Below are 21661 nucleotides of genomic sequence, written 5' to 3' on the forward strand. Positions count from 1 at the left end.
TGCCTGTGTATAATACATGTGTATATAGCCCATACCTGTGTATAATACATGTGTATATAGCCCATTCCTGTGTATAATACATGTGTATACAGTGCATGCCTGTGTATAATACATGTGTATAGGTACATTCCTGTGTATAATACATGTGTATAGGTACATGCCTGTGTATAATACATGTGTATATAGCCCATACCTGAGTATAATACATGTGTATATAGTGCATGCCTGTGTATAATACATGTGTATACGGTGCATGCCTGTGTATAATACATGTGTATATAGCCCATGTCTGTGTATAATACATGTGTATACAGTGCATGCCTGTGTATAATACATGTGTATACGGTGCATACCTGTGTATAATACATGTGTATATAGCCCATGCCTGTGTATAATACATGTGTATATAGCCCATGCCTGTGTATAATACATGCGTATATAGCCCATGCCTGTGTATAATACATGCGTATATAGCCCATGCCTGTGTATAATACATGTGTATACAGTGCATGCCTGTGTATAATACATGTGTATATAGCCCATGCCTGTGTATAATACATGCGTATATAGCCCATACCTGTGTATAATACATGTGTATATAGCCCATTCCTGTGTATAATACATGTGTATACAGTGCATGCCTGTGTATAATACATGTGTATAGGTACATTCCTGTGTATAATACACGTGTATACGGTGATACGGTGCATGCCTGTGTATAATACATGTGTATACGGTGATACAGTGATACGGTGCATGCCTGTGTATAATACATGTGTACACGGTGATACGGTGCATGCCTGTGTATAATACATGTGTATACGGTGATACGGTGCATGCCTGTGTATAATACATGTGTATACGGTGATACAGTGATACGGTGCATGCCTGTGTATAATACATGTGTATACGGTGATACGGTGCATGCCTGTGTATAATACATGTGTATACGGTGATACGGTGCATGCCTGTGTATAATACATGTGGATACGGTGATACGGTGCATGCCTGTGTATAATACATGTGGATACAGTGATACGGTGCATGCCTGTGTATAATACATGTGTATATGGTGATACGGTGCATGCCTGTGTATAATACATGTGTATATGGTGATACGGTGCATGCCTGTGTATAATACATGTGTATACGGTGATACGGTGCATGCCTGTGTATAATACATGTGTATACGGTGATACGGTGATACTGTGCATGCCTGTGTATAATACATGTGTATACAGTGCATGCCTGTGTATAATACATGTGTATACAGTGCATGCCTGTGTATAATACATGCGTATATAGCCCATGCCTGTGTATAATACATGCGTATATAGCCCATGCCTGTGTATAATACATGTGTATACAGTGCATGCCTGTGTATAATACATGTGTATACAGTGCATGCCTGTGTATAATACATGTGTATATAGCCCATTCCTGTGTATAATACATGTGTATATAGCCCATGCTTGTGTATAATACATGTGTATATAGCCCATACCTGTGTATAATACATGTGTATATAGCCCATACCTGTGTATAATACATGTGTATATAGCCCATACCTGTGTATAATACATGTGTATATAGCCCATGCCTGTGTATAATACATGTGTATATAGCCCATTCCTGTGTATAATACATGTGTATATAGCCCATACCTGTGTATAATACATGTGTATATAGCCCATTCCTGTGTATAATACATGTGTATACAGTGCATGCCTGTGTATAATACATGTGTATATAGCCCATTCCTGTGTATAATACATGTGTATATAGCCCATACCTGTGTATAATACATGTGTATATAGCCCATTCCTGTGTATAATACATGTGTATACAGTGCATGCCTGTGTATAATACATGTGTATATAGCCCATTCCTGTGTATAATACATGTGTATACAGTGCATGCCTGTGTATAATACATGTGTATAGGTACATTCCTGTGTATAATACATGTGTATACGGTGATACGGTGCATGCCTGTGTATAATACATGTGTATACGGTGATACGGTGATACGGTGCATGCCTGTGTATAATACATGTGTATACGGTGATAAGGTGCATGCCTGTGTATAATACATGTGTATACGGTGATACGGTGCATGCCTGTGTATAATACATGTGTATACGGTGATACGGTGCATGCCTGTGTATAATACATGTGTATACGGTGATACGGTGCATGCCTGTGTATAATACATGTGTATACGGTGATACGGTGCATGCCTGTGTATAATACATGTGTATACGGTGATACGGTGCATGCCTGTGTATAATACATGTGTATACGGTGATACGGTGCATGCCTGTGTATAATACATGTGTATACGGTGATACGGTGCATGCCTGTGTATAATACATGTGTATAGGTACATGCATGTGTATAATACATGTGTATATAGTGCATGCCTGTGTATAATACATGTGTATATAGCCCATGTCTGTGTATAATACATGTGTATACGGTGCATGCCTGTGTATAATACATGTGTATATAGCCCATGTCTGTGTATAATACATGTGTATACAGTGCATGCCTGTGTATAATACATGTGTATATAGCCCATGTCTGTGTATAATTCATGTGTATACAGTGCATGCCTGTGTATAATACATGTGGCAAACCTAGCCACTTCTGGACTATAACGTAAGAAAGGTTGTCTGTGACAGACCCTTCGGTCAGGACTGAAAGTGTTAACTTTATTTTCTAACCACAAGTGGCTGGCTCCAGCTACAATCTAATTAATGCTTAGCATTCTATTGTTTGATCACCCCCAGAGAGAAACGCCTAAGTGATAAGGAGAGTCAAGAGTGTCCTGTGGTTGAAGTGTTTAAGTAATATAATCCTATTGTATCATGTCAAGGGCGCTTCTCCCTTTTATCTAATGTACAACATTCTTTCAACCCCCATCTGGGGGGGGGGGGGGTCAAAAACCTGTATAAATCTGTATGCTGCCTTCAAATAAAGTGTTATTCTGTTTAAAACCTGAAAACTGGCTGGGTTGTGAATTGCTGATTCCCTATGCAGGACATTGTTCCCTGGTGTTAACCCTTGGTATCCGGTTGGTACCGTTACAATTGGTGGCAAGCGACGGAATGAACCTTATCGCCCAGAAGAGCAACTACACAAGCCAGTAACCTCAGGAAGAGGGGGATTACTACAATACTGACTAAGATGGAAGGAGTACCAGGGACCGAAGTGAATGGAGATGGATTATTCTAAGCTAAAGAGACAAACGTAAAAGGAACTGCTAGAAGCCAGGGGAAAGATAGGCAGCAGCAAACCCAAGGCTATATTAATTGCTGAGCTGATGGAGGGAGACAGAGCTCGCAGCGCTACGCCTCCAGCAGCCATGGAGGAGACCCTATACCAGAGGGAAATGAGGACCAGGCTGGAATTTTTACCCCAACCTGTACCACGGGATATGCTATCCGTGGTAATGGCAGATGTGCAGGAGTACGTGATGGCACACAGTCCGCGGAATGCATCCTCCCGAGCAGAATCCATTTTGGACGCACTCAGCAACCCAGTAAGACCCAAAATCCCATACCATGCATTTAAAATGTTTTGTGAGGAGAAGGATGAGATTGATGGGTATTTACAGGATTTTGAGAGACTGTGCGAGTTACATGATTTGGAGCAGTCCGTATGGGTGCCGGTGCTAGCAGGCAAGCTAGCCGGTAGGGCAGCGGAAGCGTATCGCGCTGTACCCAGGGAGGACAGCAAGGATTACGCTAAAGTGAAGAGAGCGATCTTGGAAAGATATGCCATTACCTCAGAGGCATACCGGCGCAAGTTTAGAGGCCTGCGCAAGCCAGAAAGAGATTCCCATGCAGAGTGGGCCCACAAGCTGGATCAAGCATCTCAGGGGTGGATACAGGCCAGCCAAGCTACCACCATGGAAGAATTGCGACAACTGATGCTGTTGGAGCAATTCTTTAACGGCTTGTCCCCAGAAGCCCAAGAATGGGTGAGAGATCGAAAACCCCTCACCTTAACCGAAGCAGCCAGATTAGCAGACCAGCATTTTGATGCCAGGAGGCACCATGGACTACAGCCTAACAACGGACGGGCTAATATACAATGCCACACCTGCAAGCAGTGGGGACATATGGCACGTGAGTGCACCCAAAATCGGAGCAGACAAGCTTGGAACCAGGTCAGACAGAACCGGGCCCCAAGGGCGGCTGCTCACCATTACCAAACGGAGCCAGCCACTCATGAGGTGTTGAGCACCCAAGCCGAGGAACCCCTGGGAATTCTGCATGAGGTGATGTCGGTCCAATATTCATCTAACCTCACTTTGAACCGCTAAGTCTGGGACTGCATACTGCAAAACCTTACTGACTTTGTACAACTTTAAATTGCCATAATAAGAAACATTTCTGTTAAGAAAATACGGCAATGGGAAATCCTTAGAAACCTGATTGCAAAGACTCCCTTGTTTATATAGAGTTGCAGAAATTATTAGGAATTCAGAATCTACTGCTAACAGATACTGTTTTTATTTTAATTTTTTAATTTTGGGGAGACGTCCCTTTTATTTAATTCGATTTTTATATTGTTATAATAAATAACTTTTATTAACATTTAATCTCCTCTTTTGTTGTTCTTTTGGCATATATTTGTACAAAAGAGAAATACCTATATAGTATTTGAATGAAGATATATATTTGAACATCGGTATACTTAGAATTTGTAAGTTAAAACCAAGTTTAAAACGTATGAAATTTTCAAGAGAAATATTGATTCTATATAGCAGTGTATATTAAAAATCAAAGAATTTTTTGGTTGCAGAAAATTTGTCACACAGTGCACTTTATTTAAATTATTATAAATTATGATATATGGTCATAATATATCCTAAAACGTTATAAAATACACAAACTATTACACAGCATTTATATAAACAAACACTGAAATTTTAGTTTTATATATTTAAAGCAATTATTTGAGCAGACACTGAATACATAGACACATACTGTGTTAAATATTCACCATTTAGATTTCTTAAGCTTTCACTAGCGCCCTCACGCCCCACCCCTCTTTTTTGTATAACACAAAATTAGTCTGAAGGACTTATTTACTGTGAGGTGTTTGGAATCACTGTTTCCAGCGCTCTACTTATCTCACTTACACCTTGAAGCTTGGAACCAGGTCAGACAGAACCTGGCCCCAAGGGCGGCTGCTCACCATTACCAAACGGAGCCAGCCGCTCATGAGGTGTTGAGCACCCAAGCCGAGGAACCCCTGGGAATTCTGCATGAGGTGATGTCGGTCCAGGGACTTCGGGATTCGGGAGCTACTTTAACCCTGATAGCTCCCCATTTGGTGCCGGATACAGCACCCACTGGCGGATCCGTGGCAGTACGAGGGGCAGGGGGAGCAGTATACCGATTGCCCACTGCTAGAGTGGAGTACAGACCCCCAGTCACCCCAGCAGCTGCCAGTTACCAACCCCCGGCGCACCGCTATACCACACGGCCTCCGGCCACGAACTACCCTCAGAGAGCCCGGTTCAATTCGCGGGGCTACTCACAACCTATTCGGTGCTTTGGATGTAAGCAACTAGGGCACAAAAGACCAGAGTGTCCCCTAAATGCAGCGAATCAAGCACAGTCCTGGAGAAGACCCGCTGGCGGAATCCCACATAATCCTCAGCCTGTGGCCCGCTACGTAGAGGCGCCAGAATGCTGGGGCAGCCTACATGAAGCAGACCCCGTGCAAGCTGCCCACCGGAATAACCGGCAACGGGTTAAAGTGAATGGGAAGGAGGTCAGTTGTCTACGGGATACTGGTGCTACCATGACCTTGCTTCAAGAGAACTTGGTGCCTGAGAAACAGCACACTGGAGACACTGTGGCTGTGAGGGTAGCAGGGGGCACTGTGTTCCGCCTACCTGTTGCCAGGGTACATTTGGATTGGGGAGTGGGCGCTAGACTTGTGAATGTGGGGGTCAAGAAGGACTTACCTGCTGATGTTCTCCTTGGAAATGACTTGGCCCCCCTTGTTTCTGCCTATGCTCCCATGGATCCCGCTAATGTTAACCCTGTGACTACCCAAGCCCAGTCCCTCCGGGAAGAGACGCTTCCATGTTTGGGGTGGGGGCAGTACTGAGCCAAGTTGGAGCAGATGGCGGAGAACACCCCGTAGCTTACTTGAGCCGAAAGTTGTTGCCCCGGACATCCCCAAGCCGATCCGTTGGGATCAGACTGTGTATGCCGGCTTGGTTCTGGGGGAGCATTGTGGCAAACCTAGCCACTTCTGGACTATAACGTAAGAAAGGTTGTCTGTGACAGACCCTTCGGTCAGGACTGAAAGTGTTAACTTTATTTTCTAACCACAAGTGGCTGGCTCCAGCTACAATCTAATTAATGCTTAGCATTCTATTGTTTGATCACCCCCAGAGAGAAACGCCTAAGTGATAAGGAGAGTCAAGAGTGTCCTGTGGTTGAAGTGTTTAAGTAATATAATCCTATTGTATCATGTCAAGGGCGCTTCTCCCTTTTATCTAATGTACAACATTCTTTCAACCCCCATCTGGGGGGGGGGGGGGTCAAAAACCTGTATAAATCTGTATGCTGCCTTCAAATAAAGTGTTATTCTGTTTAAAACCTGAAAACTGGCTGGGTTGTGAATTGCTGATTCCCTATGCAGGACATTGTTCCCTGGTGTTAACCCTTGGTATCCGGTTGGTACCGTTACAATACATGTGTATATAGCCCATACCTGTGTATAATACATGTGTATATAGCCCATACCTGTGTATAATACATGTGTATATAGCCCATGCCTGTGTATAATACATGCGTATATAGCCCATTCCTGTGTATAATACATGTGTATATAGCCCATGCCTGTGTATAATACATGTGTATATAGCCCATTCCTGTGTATAATACATGCGTATATAGCCCATTCCTGTGTATAATACATGTGTATATAGCCCATGCCTGTGTATAATACATGTGTATATAGCCCATGCCTGTGTATAATACATGTGTATACGGTGCATGCCTGTGTATAATACATGTGTATATAGCCCATGCCTGTGTATAATACATGTGTATACGGTGCATGCCTGTGTATAATACATGTGTATATAGTGCATGCCTGTGTATAATACATGTGTATATAGCCCATACCTGTGTATAATACATGTGTATATAGCCCATGCCTGTGTATAATACATGCGTATATAGCCCATTCCTGTGTATAATACATGTGTATACGGTGCATGCCTGTGTATAATACATGTGTATATAGTGCATGCCTGTGTATAATACATGTGTATATAGCCCATGCCTGTGTATAATACATGTGTATATAGCCCATGCCTGTGTATAATACATGTATATATAGCCCATACCTGTGTATAATACATGTGTATATAGCCCATACCTGTGTATAATACATGTGTATATAGCCCATACCTGTGTATAATACATGTATATATAGCCCATACCTGTGTATAATACATGTGTATATAGCCCATGCCTGTGTATAATACATGTGTATATAGCCCATACCTGTGTATAATACATGTGTATATAGCCCATACCTGTGTATAATACATGTGTATATAGCCCATACCTGTGTATAATACATGTGTATATAGCCCATACCTGTGTATAATACATGTGTATATAGCCCATACCTGTGTATAATACATGTGTATATAGCCCATGCCTGTGTATAATACATGTGTATATAGCCCATACCTGTGTATAATACATGTGTATACGGTGCATGCCTGTGTATAATACATGTGTATATAGCCCATACCTGTGTATAATACATGTGTATATAGCCCATACCTGTGTATAATACATGTGTATATAGCCCATACCTGTGTATAATACATGTGTATATAGCCCATGCCTGTGTATAATACATGTGTATATAGCCCATACCTGTGTATAATACATGTGTATATAGCCCATACCTGTGTATAATACATGTGTATATAGCCCATACCTGTGTATAATACATGTGTATATAGCCCATACCTGTGTATAATACATGTGTATATAGCCCATACCTGTGTATAATACATGTGTATACGGTGCATGCCTGTGTATAATACATGTGTATATAGCCCATGTCTGTGTATAATACATGTGTATATAGCCCATACCTGTGTATAATACATGTGTATACGGTGCATACCTGTGTATAATACATGTGTATACGGTGCAAATCTGTGTATAATACATGTGTATACAGTGCATGCCTGTGTATAATACATGTGTATACAATGCATGCCTGTGTATAATACATGTGTATACAGTGCATGCCTGTGTATAATACATGTGTATATAGCCCATGCCTGTGTATAATACATGTGTATACGGTGCATGCCTGTGTATAATACATGTGTATATAGCCCATGCCTGTGTATAATACATGTGTATATAGCCCATACCTGTGTATAATACATGTGTATATAGCCCATACCTGTGTATAATACATGTGTATACGGTGCATGCCTGTGTATAATACATGTGTATATAGCCCATACCTGTGTATAATACATGTGTATATAGCCCATACCTGTGTATAATACATGTGTATATAGCCCATGCCTGTGTATAATACATGTATATATAGCCCATACCTGTGTATAATACATGTGTATATAGCCCATACCTGTGTATAATACATGTGTATATAGCCCATACCTGTGTATAATACATGTGTATATAGCCCATGCCTGTGTATAATACATGTGTATATAGCCCATGCCTGTGTATAATACATGTGTATATAGCCCATGCCTGTGTATAATACATGTGTATATAGCCCATGCCTGTGTATAATACATGTGTATATAGCCCATGCCTGTGTATAATACATGTGTATATAGCCCATGCCTGTGTATAATACATGTGTATATAGCCCATGCCTGTGTATAATACATGTGTATATAGCCCATACCTGTGTATAATACATGTCTATATAGCCCATGCCTGTGTATAATACATGTGTATATAGCCCATGCCTGTGTATAATACATGTGTATACAGTGCATGCCTGTGTATAATACATGTGTATATAGCCCATACCTGTGTATAATACATGTGTATATAGCCCATACCTGTGTATAATACATGTGTATATAGCCCATGCCTGTGTATAATACATGTGTATACAGTGCATGCCTGTGTATAATACATGTGTATATAGCCCATGCCTGTGTATAATACATGTGTATATAGCCCATGCCTGTGTATAATACATGTGTATACAGTGCATGCCTGTGTATAATACATGTGTATATAGCCCATGCCTGTGTATAATACATGTGTATATAGCCCATGTCTGTGTATAATACATGTGTATACAGTGCATGCCTGTGTATAATACATGTGTATATAGCCCATGCCTGTGTATAATACATGCGTATATAGCCCATGCGTGTGTATAATACATGTGTATATAGCCCATACCTGTGTATAATACATGTGTATATAGCCCATGCCTGTGTATAATACATGTGTATATAGCCCATGCCTGTGTATAATACATGTGTATACGGTGCATGCCTGTGTATAATACATGTGTATACAGTGCATGCCTGTGTATAATACATGTGTATACAGTGCATGCCTGTGTATAATACATGTGTATACAGTGCATGCCTGTGTATAATACATGTGTATATAGCCCATGCCTGTGTATAATACATGTGTATATAGCCCATGCCTGTGTATAATACATGTGTATACAGTGCATGCCTGTGTATAATACATGTGTATATAGCCCATGCTTGTGTATAATACATGTGTATACAGTGCATGCCTGTGTATAATACATGTGTATATAGCCCATGCCTGTGTATAATACATGTGTATATAGCCCATGCCTGTGTATAATACATGTGTATATAGCCCATGCCTGTGTATAATACATGTGTATATAGCCCATGCTTGTGTATAATACATGTGTATACAGTGCATGCCTGTGTATAATACATGTGTATATAGCCCATGCCTGTGTATAATACATGTGTATATAGCCCATGCCTGTGTATAATACATGTGTATATAGCCCATGCCTGTGTATAATACATGTGTATACAGTGCATGCCTGTGTATAATACATGTGTATATAGCCCATGCCTGTGTATAATACATGTGTATATAGCCCATGCCTGTGTATAATACATGTGTATATAGCCCATGCCTGTGTATAATACATGTGTATACAGTGCATGCCTGTGTATAATACATGTGTATATAGTGCATGCCTGTGTATAATACATGTGTATATAGCCCATACCTGTGTATAATACATGTGTATATAGCCCATTCCTGTGTATAATACATTTGTATACAGCGCATACCTGTGTATAATTCATGTGTATACAGTGCATACCTGTGTATATAGCCCATACCTGTGTATAATACATGTGTATATTGCATGCCTGTGTATATTGCATGCCTGTGTATAATACATGTGTATATTGCATGCCTGTGTATATTGCATGCCTGTGTATAATACATGTGTATATTGCATGCCTGTGTATAATACATGTGTATATAGCCCATACCTGTGTATAATACATGTGTATACGGTGCATACCTGTGTATAATACATGTGTATATAGCCCATACCTGTGTATAATACATGTGTATACGGTGCATACCTGTGTATAATACATGTGTATACAGTGCATGCCTGTGTATAATACATGTGTATATTGCATGCCTGTGTATAATACATGTGTATATAGCCCATGCCTGTGTATAATACATGTGTATATAGCCCATTCCTGTGTATAATACATGTGTATATAGCCCATACCTGTGTATAATACATGTGTATATAGCCCATACCTGTGTATAATACATGTGTATATAGCACATACCTGTGTATAATACATGTATATATAGCCCATACCTGTGTATAATACATGTGTATATAGCCCATACCTGTGTATAATACATGTGTATATAGCCCATACCTGTGTATAATACATGTGTATATAGCCCATACCTGTGTATAATACATGTGTATATAGCCCATACCTGTGTATAATACATGTGTATATAGCCCATACCTGTGTATAATACATGTGTATATAGCCCATACCTGTGTATAATACATGTGTATATAGCCCATACCTGTGTATAATACATGTGTATATAGCCCATACCTGTGTATAATACATGTGTATATAGCCCATACCTGTGTATAATACATGTGTATATAGCCCATACCTGTGTATAATACATGTGTATATAGCCCATACCTGTGTATAATACATGTGTATATAGCCCATACCTGTGTATAATACATGTGTATATAGCCCATGCCTGTGTATAATACATGTGTATATAGCCCATGCCTGTGTATAATACATGTGTATATAGCCCATACCTGTGTATAATACATGTGTATACAGTGCATGCCTGTGTATAATACATGTGTATATAGCCCATACCTGTGTATAATACATGTGTATATAGCCCATGTCTGTGTATAATACATGTGTATACGGTGCATGCCTGTGTATAATACATGTGTATATAGCCCATACCTGTGTATAATACATGTGTATATAGCCCATACCTGTGTATAATACATGTGTATATAGCCCATGCTTGTGTATAATACATGTGTATACAGTGCATGCCTGTGTATAATACATGTGTATATAGCCCATGCCTGTGTATAATACATGTGTATATAGCCCATGCCTGTGTATAATACATGCGTATATAGCCCATACCTGTGTATAATACATGTGTATATAGCCCATGCTTGTGTATAATACATGTGTATACAGTGCATGCCTGTGTATAATACATGTGTATATAGCCCATGCCTGTGTATAATACATGTGTATACGGTGCATGCCTGTGTATAATACATGTGTATAGGTACATGCCTGTGTATAATACATGTGTATACGGTGCATGACTGTGTATAATACATGTGTATATAGCCCATGCCTGTGTATAATACATGTGTATACAGTGCATGCCTGTGTATAATACATGTGTATATAGCCCATGCCTGTGTATAATACATGTGTATATAGCCCATGCCTGTGTATAATACATGTGTATATAGCCCATGCCTGTGTATAATACATGTGTATACAGTGCATGCCTGTGTATAATACATGTGTATATAGTGCATGCCTGTGTATAATACATGTGTATACAGTGCATGACTGTGTATAATACATGTGTATATAGCCCATACCTGTGTATAATACATGTGTATATAGCCCATTCCTGTGTATAATACATTTGTATACAGCGCATACCTGTGTATAATTCATGTGTATACAGTGCATACCTGTGTATATAGCCCATACCTGTGTATAATACATGTGTATATTGCATGCCTGTGTATATTGCATGCCTGTGTATAATACATGTGTATATTGCATGCCTGTGTATAATACATGTGTATATAGCCCATACCTGTGTATAATACATGTGTATACGGTGCATACCTGTGTATAATACATGTGTATACAGTGCATGCCTGTGTATAATACATGTGTATATTGCATGCCTGTGTATAATACATGTATATATAGCCCATGCCTGTGTATAATACATGTGTATATAGCCCATTCCTGTGTATAATACATGTGTATATAGCCCATACCTGTGTATAATACATGTGTATATAGCCCATACCTGTGTATAATACATGTGTATATAGCACATACCTGTGTATAATACATGTATATATAGCCCATACCTGTGTATAATACATGTGTATATAGCCCATACCTGTGTATAATACATGTGTACATAGCCCATACCTGTGTATAATACATGTGTATATAGCCCATACCTGTGTATAATACATGTGTATATAGCCCATACCTGTGTATAATACATGTGTATATAGCCCATACCTGTGTATAATACATGTGTATATAGCCCATACCTGTGTATAATACATGTGTATATAGCCCATACCTGTGTATAATACATGTGTATATAGCCCATACCTGTGTATAATACATGTGTATATAGCCCATACCTGTGTATAATACATGTGTATATAGCCCATACCTGTGTATAATACATGTGTATATAGCCCATACCTGTGTATAATACATGTGTATATAGCCCATGTCTGTGTATAATACATGTGTATATGGTGCATGCCTGTGTATAATACATGTGTATATAGCCCATACCTGTGTATAATACATGTGTATATAGCCCATACCTGTGTATAATACATGTGTATATAGCCCATACCTGTGTATAATACATGTGTATATAGCCCATACCTGTGTATAATACATGTGTATATAGCCCATACCTGTGTATAATACATGTGTATATAGCCCATGCCTGTGTATAATACATGTGTATATAGCCCATACCTGTGTATAATACATGTGTATATAGCCCATACCTGTGTATAATACATGTGTATACGGTGCATGCCTGTGTATAATACATGTGTATATAGCCCATACCTGTGTATAATACATGTGTATATAGCCCATACCTGTGTATAATACATGTGTATATAGCCCATACCTGTGTATAATACATGTGTATATAGCCCATACCTGTGTATAATACATGTGTATATAGCCCATGCCTGTGTATAATACATGTGTATATAGCCCATACCTGTGTATAATACATGTGTATATAGCCCATGCCTGTGTATAATACATGTGTATATAGCCCATACCTGTGTATAATACATGTGTATATAGCCCATGCCTGTGTATAATACATGTGTATATAGCCCATACCTGTGTATATTGCACGTCTGTGTAGCTAGGACTAAACCACTGCACCAAGCTCATTAGACACCATTTAAAGCCTGCTAGTTATTTGCAGTTTGGCCCTTACTGGCCCTGCGGGAGTCACTGATTAACTTAAAGAAATCAGAGGTTAAGTGGCGGAGAGGAAGTGGCTGGTGTAGGAAGTGGCAGGTGAGCCATTACCCTTCCTGCGCACATCTGAAGGAGCAGGGGAGGTCGCCTTTCCTCAAGCACAGACGTCTGGAGGGGGCAGCACCTTCTCCTGTCTGGGCCATGGGCACAAAGAAATGATAAATTGGAAACATTCATGGTCTGACGGAAATGCCAGAGAGAGGTGAGATTAACCCCCTGGCTGTAGCTACGTGTCGCAAACCTCTCTGGCAGGCAAGTGGCTAAAGCGGAAAGCGAGAGACAAGAAGCGAGCTGGGTTATATATAGGGGAGAACTGGTCTGGATTCATTAATCAACTAAGGCAAATCGCTCCACTCACTTCTTTCCACTAGTGAAGAGATCTGGCTCACTGGTGAATAAAAGCTTGTGTGTACAAGGTCTAGTGGTGCCGGTGAGCGCTCTGTGCCGTGTCTCTCACACTCACCTTAGGATACAAAGGCAGATTTTCCCCCCGGATGTCAGTCGGCAGAAACCAAACCTCTGCTTGCTCTCTATGTCTGTAAGAACGAAGGTGAAATGCTGCCCCATCTGCGTCTGAGTAACCCTGTAAGGAAAGTATAGATACTCAGCATAATTATACAGTGCAGCATGCTCACTATCAATATATAGATACTCACATAATTATACAGTGCACTGTGCTCATTATCAGTGTATAGATACTCACATCATTATACAGTACAGTGTGCTCATTATCAGTGTATAGATACTCACATCATTATACAGTACAGTGTGCTCATTATCAGTATATAGATACTCACATCATTATACAGTACAGTGTGCTCATTATCAGTGTATAGATACTCACATCATTATACAGTACAGTGTGCTCATTATCAGTGTATAGATACTCACATCATTATACAGTACAGTGTGCTCATTATCAGTGTATAGATACTCACATCATTATACAGTACAGTGTGCTCATTATCAGTGTATAGATACTCACATCATTATACAGTACAGTGTGCTCATTATACAGTGTATAGATACTCACATCATTATAGAGTACAGTGTGCTCATTATCAGTGTATAGATACTCACATCATTATACAGTACAGTGTGCTCATTATCAGTGTATAGATACTCACATCATTATACAGTGCAGTGTGCTCATTATCAGTGTATAGATACTCACATCATTATACAGTACAGTGTGCTCATTATCAGTGTATAGATACTCACATCATTATACAGTACAGTGTGCTTATTATCAGTGTATAGATACTCACATCATTATACAGTACAGTGTGCTCATTATCAGTGTATAGATACTCACATCATTATACAGTGCAGTGTGCTCCTTATCAGTGTATAGATACTCACATCATTATACAGTACAGTGTGCTCATTATCAGTGTATAGATACTCACATCATTATACAGTGCAGTGTGCTCATTATCAGTGTATAGATACTCACATCATTATACAGTACAGTGTGCTCATTATCAGTGTACAGATACTCAGATCATTATACAGTACAGTGTGCTCATTATCAGTGTATAGATACTCACATCATTATACAGTGCAGTGTGCTCATTATCAGTGTATAGATACTCACATCATTATACAGTACAGTGTGCTCATTATCAGTGTATAGATACTCACATCATTATACAGTGCAGTGTGCTCATTATCAGTGTATAGATACTCACATCATTATACAGTGCAGCATGCTCATTATCAGTGTATAGATACTCACATCATTATACAGTGTGCTCATTATCAGTGTATAGATACTCACATCATTATACAGTGCAGTGTGCTCATTATCAGTGTATAGATACTCACATCATTATACAGTACAGTGTGCTCATTATCAGTGTATAGATACTCACATCATTATACAGTGCAATGTGCTCATTATCAGTGTATAGATACTCACATCATTATACAGTGCAGTGTGCTCATTATCAGTGTATAGATACTCACATCATTATACAGTACAGCGTGCTCATTATCAGTGTATAGATACTCACATCATTATACAGTACAGTGTGCTCATTATCAGTGTATAGATACTCACATCATTATACAGTGCAGTGTGCTCATTATCAGTGTATAGATACTCACATCATTATACAGTACGGTGTGCTCATTATCAGTGTATAGATACTCACATCATTATACAGTGCAATGTGCTCATTATCAGTGTATAGATACTCACATCATTATACAGTGCAGTGTGCTCATTATCAGTGTATAGATACTCACATCATTATACAGTGTGCTCATTATCAGTGTATAGATACTCACATCATTATACAGTGCAGTGTGCTCATTATCAGTGTATAGATACTCACATCATTATACAGTACAATGTGCTCATTATCAGTGTATAGATACTCACATCATTATACAGTACAGTGTGCTCATTATCAGTGTATAGATACTCACATCATTATACAGTGCAGCGTGCTCATTATCAGTGTATAGATACTCACATCATTATACAGTACAGTGTGCTTATTATCAGTGTATAGATACTCACATCATTATACAGTACAGTGTGCTCATTATCAGTGTATAGATACTCACATCATTATACAGTGCAGTCTGCTCATTATCAGTGTATAGATACTCACATCATTATACAGTGCAGTCTGCTCATTATCAGTGTATAGATACTCACATCATTATACAGTACAGTGTGCTCATTATCAGTATATAGATACTCACATCATTATACAGTACAGTGTGCTCATTATCAGTGTATAGATACTCACATCATTATACAGTACAGTGTGCTCATTATCAGTGTATAGATACTCACATCATTATACAGTACAGTGTGCTCATTATCAGTGTATAGATACTCACATCATTATACAGTGTGCTCATTATCAGTGTATAGATACTCACATCATTATACAGTACAGTGTGCTCATTATCAGTATATAGATACTCACATCATTATACAGTACAGTGTGCTCATTATCAGTGTATAGATACTCACATCATTATACAGTACAGTGTGCTCATTATCAGTGTATTTACAGTACAGTGTGCTCATTATCAGTGTATAGATACTCACATCATTATACAGTACAGTGTGCTCATTATCAGTGTATAGATACTCACATCATTATACAGTACAGTGTGCTCATTATCAGTGTATAGATACTCACATCATTATACAGTACAGTGTGCTCATTATCAGTGTATAGATACTCACATCATTATACAGTGCAGTGTGCTCATTATCAGTGTATAGATACTCACATCATTATACAGTACAGTGTGCTCATTATCAGTGTATAGATACTCACATCATTACACAGTACAGTGTGCTCATTATCAGTGTATAGATACTCACATCATTATACAGTGCAGTGTGCTCATTATCAGTGTATAGATACTTACATCATTATACAGTACAGTGTGCTCATTATCAGTGTATAGATACTGACATCATTATACAGTACAGTGTGCTCATTATCAGTGTATAGATACTCACATCATTATACAGTACAGTGTGCTCATTATCAGTGTATAGATACTCACATCATTATACAGTACAGTGTGCTCATTATCAGTGTATAGATACTCACATCATTATACAGTACAGTGTACTCATTATCAGTGTAACGGTACCAACAGGATATCAAGGGTTAACACCAGGGAACAATGTCCTGCATAGGGAATCAGCAATTCACAACCCAGCCAGTTTTCAGGTTTAAAACAGAAAAGACATTTATTAAAAGGCTATGCCTAGTATTTATGCAGGTCTGACCCCCCCCCCCCCCCCAGATGGGGGGGTTGAAAGAATATTGTACATTAGATAAAAGGGGAAGACGCCCTTTTATGAAACAATAGAATTACATTGTTTAAATACTTTAAACACAAGACACTCTTGGCTCTTCTTATCACTTAGGCGTTTTCTCTCTGAAGGTGATCAAACAATGGAATTCTCCTCACTAACTAAATTATGGCTGGAGCCAGCAACTTGTATTTAGAAGATTAGCTTCTTAAAGCTAAACACAGTTAACTCCTTCAGTCCTGAAAGAAGGGTCTGTCACATCTACATAGCACACAATACAGCATATAGACAACCTTTCTTACATTATAGTCCAGAAGTGGCTAGGTTTGCCACAATGCTCCCCCAGAACCAAGCCGGCATACACAGTCTGATCCCAACGGATCGGCTTGGGGATGTCCGGGGAAGTACTCACAGATCACTTTTCAAGTTCAGTTTGTCTGGACAACCCGTCGGCATTACCGTTTTGTTTCCCTGGGCGGTAATGGATGGTAAAGTCGAAGGGCTGCAGCGCCAAACTCCAGCGCAGCAGCCTGGCATTGTCCCCAGCCACACGGTTCAGCCACACCAACGGGTTGTGATCTGTGAGTAAGGAAAAAGGTTGTCCATACAGGTACGGCTGCAACTTTTTGAGGGCCCTGATTAAAATATAAAAGGTAACAGCAACTTGTAAGTAAACCAAACTAGGTTGTAGCTCCCCAAATAGGGCTTCAGCTACCGTCTCTGCATGGATGTTGGAGAGAGCAATGGCCTCGGGGTACCTAGTGGCATAGTCCACCACGGTTAAAATGTACCTCTTCCCGAAGGGACTGGGCTTGGGTAGTCACAGGGTTAATATCAGCGGGACCCATGGGAGCATAGACAGAAACAAGGGGGGCCAAGTCATTTCCAAGGAGAACATCAGCAGGTAAGTCCTTCTTGACCCCCACATTCACAGGTCTAGTGCCCACTCCCCAATCCAAATGTACCCTGGCAACAGGTAGGCGGAACACAGTGCCCCCTGCTACCCTCACAGCCACAGTGTCTCCAGTGTGCTGTTTCTCAGACACCAAGTTCTCTTGAAGCAAGGTCATGGTAGCACCAGTATCCCGTAGACCACTGACCTCCTTCCCATTCACTTTAACCAGTCGCCGGTTATTCCGGTGGGCAGCTTGCACGGGGTCGGCTTCATGTAGGCTGCCCCAGCATTCTGGCGCCTCTACGTAGCGAGCCGCAGGCTGAGGATTATGTGGGATTCCGCCGGCGGGTCTTCTCCAGGACTGTGCTTGGTTTGCTGCGTTTAGGGGACACTCTGGTCTTTTGTGCCCTAGTTGCTTACATCCAAAGCACCGAATAGGTTGTGAGTAGCCCCGCGAATTGAACCGGGCTCTCTGAGGGTAGTTCGTGGCCGGAGGCCGTGTGGTATAGCGGTGCGCTGGGGGTTGGTAACTGGCAGCTGCTGGGGTGACTGGGGGTCTGTACTCCACTCTAGCAGTGGGCAATCGGTATACTGCTCCCCCTGCCCCTCGTACTGCCACGGATCCGCCAGTGGGTGCTGTATCCGGCACCAAATGGGGAGCTATCAGGGTTAAAGTAGCTCCCGAATCCCGAAGTCCCTGGACCGACATCACCTCATGCAGAATTCCCAGGGGTTCCTCGGCTTGGGTGCTCAACAACTCATGAGCGGCTGGCTCCGTGTGGTAATGGTGAGCAGCCGCCCTTGGGGCCAGGTTCTGTCTGACCTGGTTCCAAGCTTGTCTGCTCCGATTTTGGGTGCACTCACGTGCCATATGTCCCCACTGCTTGCAGGTGTGGCATTGTATATTCGCCCGTCCGTTGTATCGTGAGGGGGGGGGTGGATTCCCTGGGGCTGAGCGAAAAGGTGCCTCTGTGGGGGTGTTAGGCTGTAGTCCATGGTGCCTCCTGGCATCAAAATGCTGGTCTGCTAATCTGGCTGCTTCGGTTAAGGTGAGGGGTTTTCGATCTCTCACCCATTCTTGGGCTTCTGGGGACAAGCCGTTAAAGAATTGCTCCAACAGCATCAGTTGTCGCAATTCTTCCATGGTGGTAGCTTGGCTGGCCTGTATCCACCCTTGAGATGCTTGATCCAGCTTGTGGGCCCATTCTGCATGTGAATCTCTTTCTGGCTTGCGCAGGCCTCTAAACTTGCGCCGGTATGCCTCTGGGGTAATGGCATATCTTTCCAAGATCGCTCTCTTCACTTTAGCGTAATCCTTGCTGTCCTCCCTGGGTACAGCGCGATACGCTTCCGCTGCTCTACCGGCCAGCTTGCCTGCTAGCACCGGCACCCATACGGACTGCTCCAAATCATGTAACTCGCACAGTCTCTCAAAATCCTGTAAATACCCATCGATCTCATCCTTCTCCTCACAAAACATTTTAAATGCATGGTATGGGATTTTGGGTCTTACTGGGTTGCTGAGTGCGTCCAAAATGGATTCTGCTTGGGAGGATGCATTCCGCGGACTGTGTGCCATCACGTACTCCTGCACATCTGCCATTACCACGGATAGCATATCCCGTGGTACAGGTTGGGGTAAAAATTCCAGCCTGGTCCTCATTTCCCTCTGGTATAGGGTCTCCTCCATGGCTGCTGGAGGCGTAGCGCTGCGAGCTCTGTCTCCCTCCATCAGCTCAGCAATTAATATAGCCTTGGGTTTGCTGCTGCCTATCTTTCCCCTGGCTTCTAGCAGTTCCTTTAACGTTTGTCTCTTTAGCTTAGAATAATCTATCTCCATTCACTTCGGTCCCTGGTACTCCTTCCATCTTAGTCAGTATTGTAGTAATCCCCCTCTTCCTGAGGTTACTGGCTTGTGTAGTTGCTCTTCTGGGCGATAAGGTTCATTCCGTCGCTTGCCACCAATTGTAACGGTGAGCAATATTAAAATACTCCCAATAACCGGACGAAACACAGTTTGGGAGTCAATAACTCACGACCCAGCCAGTTTTCAGGTTTAAAACAGAAAAGACATTTATTAAAAGGCTATGCCTAGTATTTATGCAGGTCTGACCCCCCCCCCCCCCCCCCAGATGGGGGGGTTGAAAGAATATTGTACATTAGATAAAAGGGGAAGACGCCCTTTTATGAAACAATAGAATTACATTGTTTAAATACTTTAAACACAAGACACTCTTGGCTCTTCTTATCACTTAGGCGTTTTCTCTCTGAAGGTGATCAAACAATGGAATTCTCCTCACTAACTAAATTATGGCTGGAGCCAGCAACTTGTATTTAGAAGATTAGCTTCTTAAAGCTAAACACAGTTAACTCCTTCAGTCCTGAAAGAAGGGTCTGTCACATCTACATAGCACACAATACAGCATATAGACAACCTTTCTTACATTATAGTCCAGAAGTGGCTAGGTTTGCCACAATCAGTGTATAGATACTTACATCATTATACAGTACAGTGTGCTCATTATCAGTGTATAGATACTCACATCATTATACAGTACAGTGTGCTCATTATCAGTGTATAGATACTCACATCATTATACAGTACAGTGTACTCATTATCAGTGTATAGATACTTACATCATTATACAGTACAGTGTGCTCATTATCAGTGTATAGATACTCACATCATTATACAGTACAGTGTGCTCATTATCAGTGTATAGATACTCACATCATTATACAGTGCAGCATGCTCATTATCAGTGTATAGATACTCACATCATTATACAGTGCAGCATGCTCATTATCAGTGTATATATACTCACATCATTATACAGTGTGCTCATTATCAGTGTATAGATACTCACATCATTATACAGTGTGCTCATTATCAGTATATAGATACTCACATCTTTATACAGTACAGTGTGCTCATTATCAGTATATAGATACTCACATCATTATACAGTGCAGTGTGCTCATTATCAGTATATAGATACTCACATCATTATACAGTACAGTGTGCTCATTATCAGTGTATAGATACTACATCATTATACAGTGCA

General features: G+C 40.7%; 1 protein-coding gene across 1 annotated transcript in view; it reads right to left on the minus strand.

The window, feature by feature from the left end:
* The window catches only part of DENND1B (DENN domain containing 1B), a 338838-nt gene that overhangs the window by 219807 nt on the left and 97370 nt on the right, over positions 1-21661 (minus strand). The window contains exon 4 of the mRNA XM_053693753.1: positions 14369-14535. Coding sequence (XP_053549728.1) covers positions 14369-14535 — 167 coding nt within the window. The remainder of the gene's footprint in view (positions 1-14368; positions 14536-21661) is intronic.

Source organism: Bombina bombina, chromosome 10, assembly GCF_027579735.1.
Source record: "Bombina bombina isolate aBomBom1 chromosome 10, aBomBom1.pri, whole genome shotgun sequence".
NCBI classification, from domain to species: domain Eukaryota; kingdom Metazoa; phylum Chordata; class Amphibia; order Anura; family Bombinatoridae; genus Bombina; species Bombina bombina.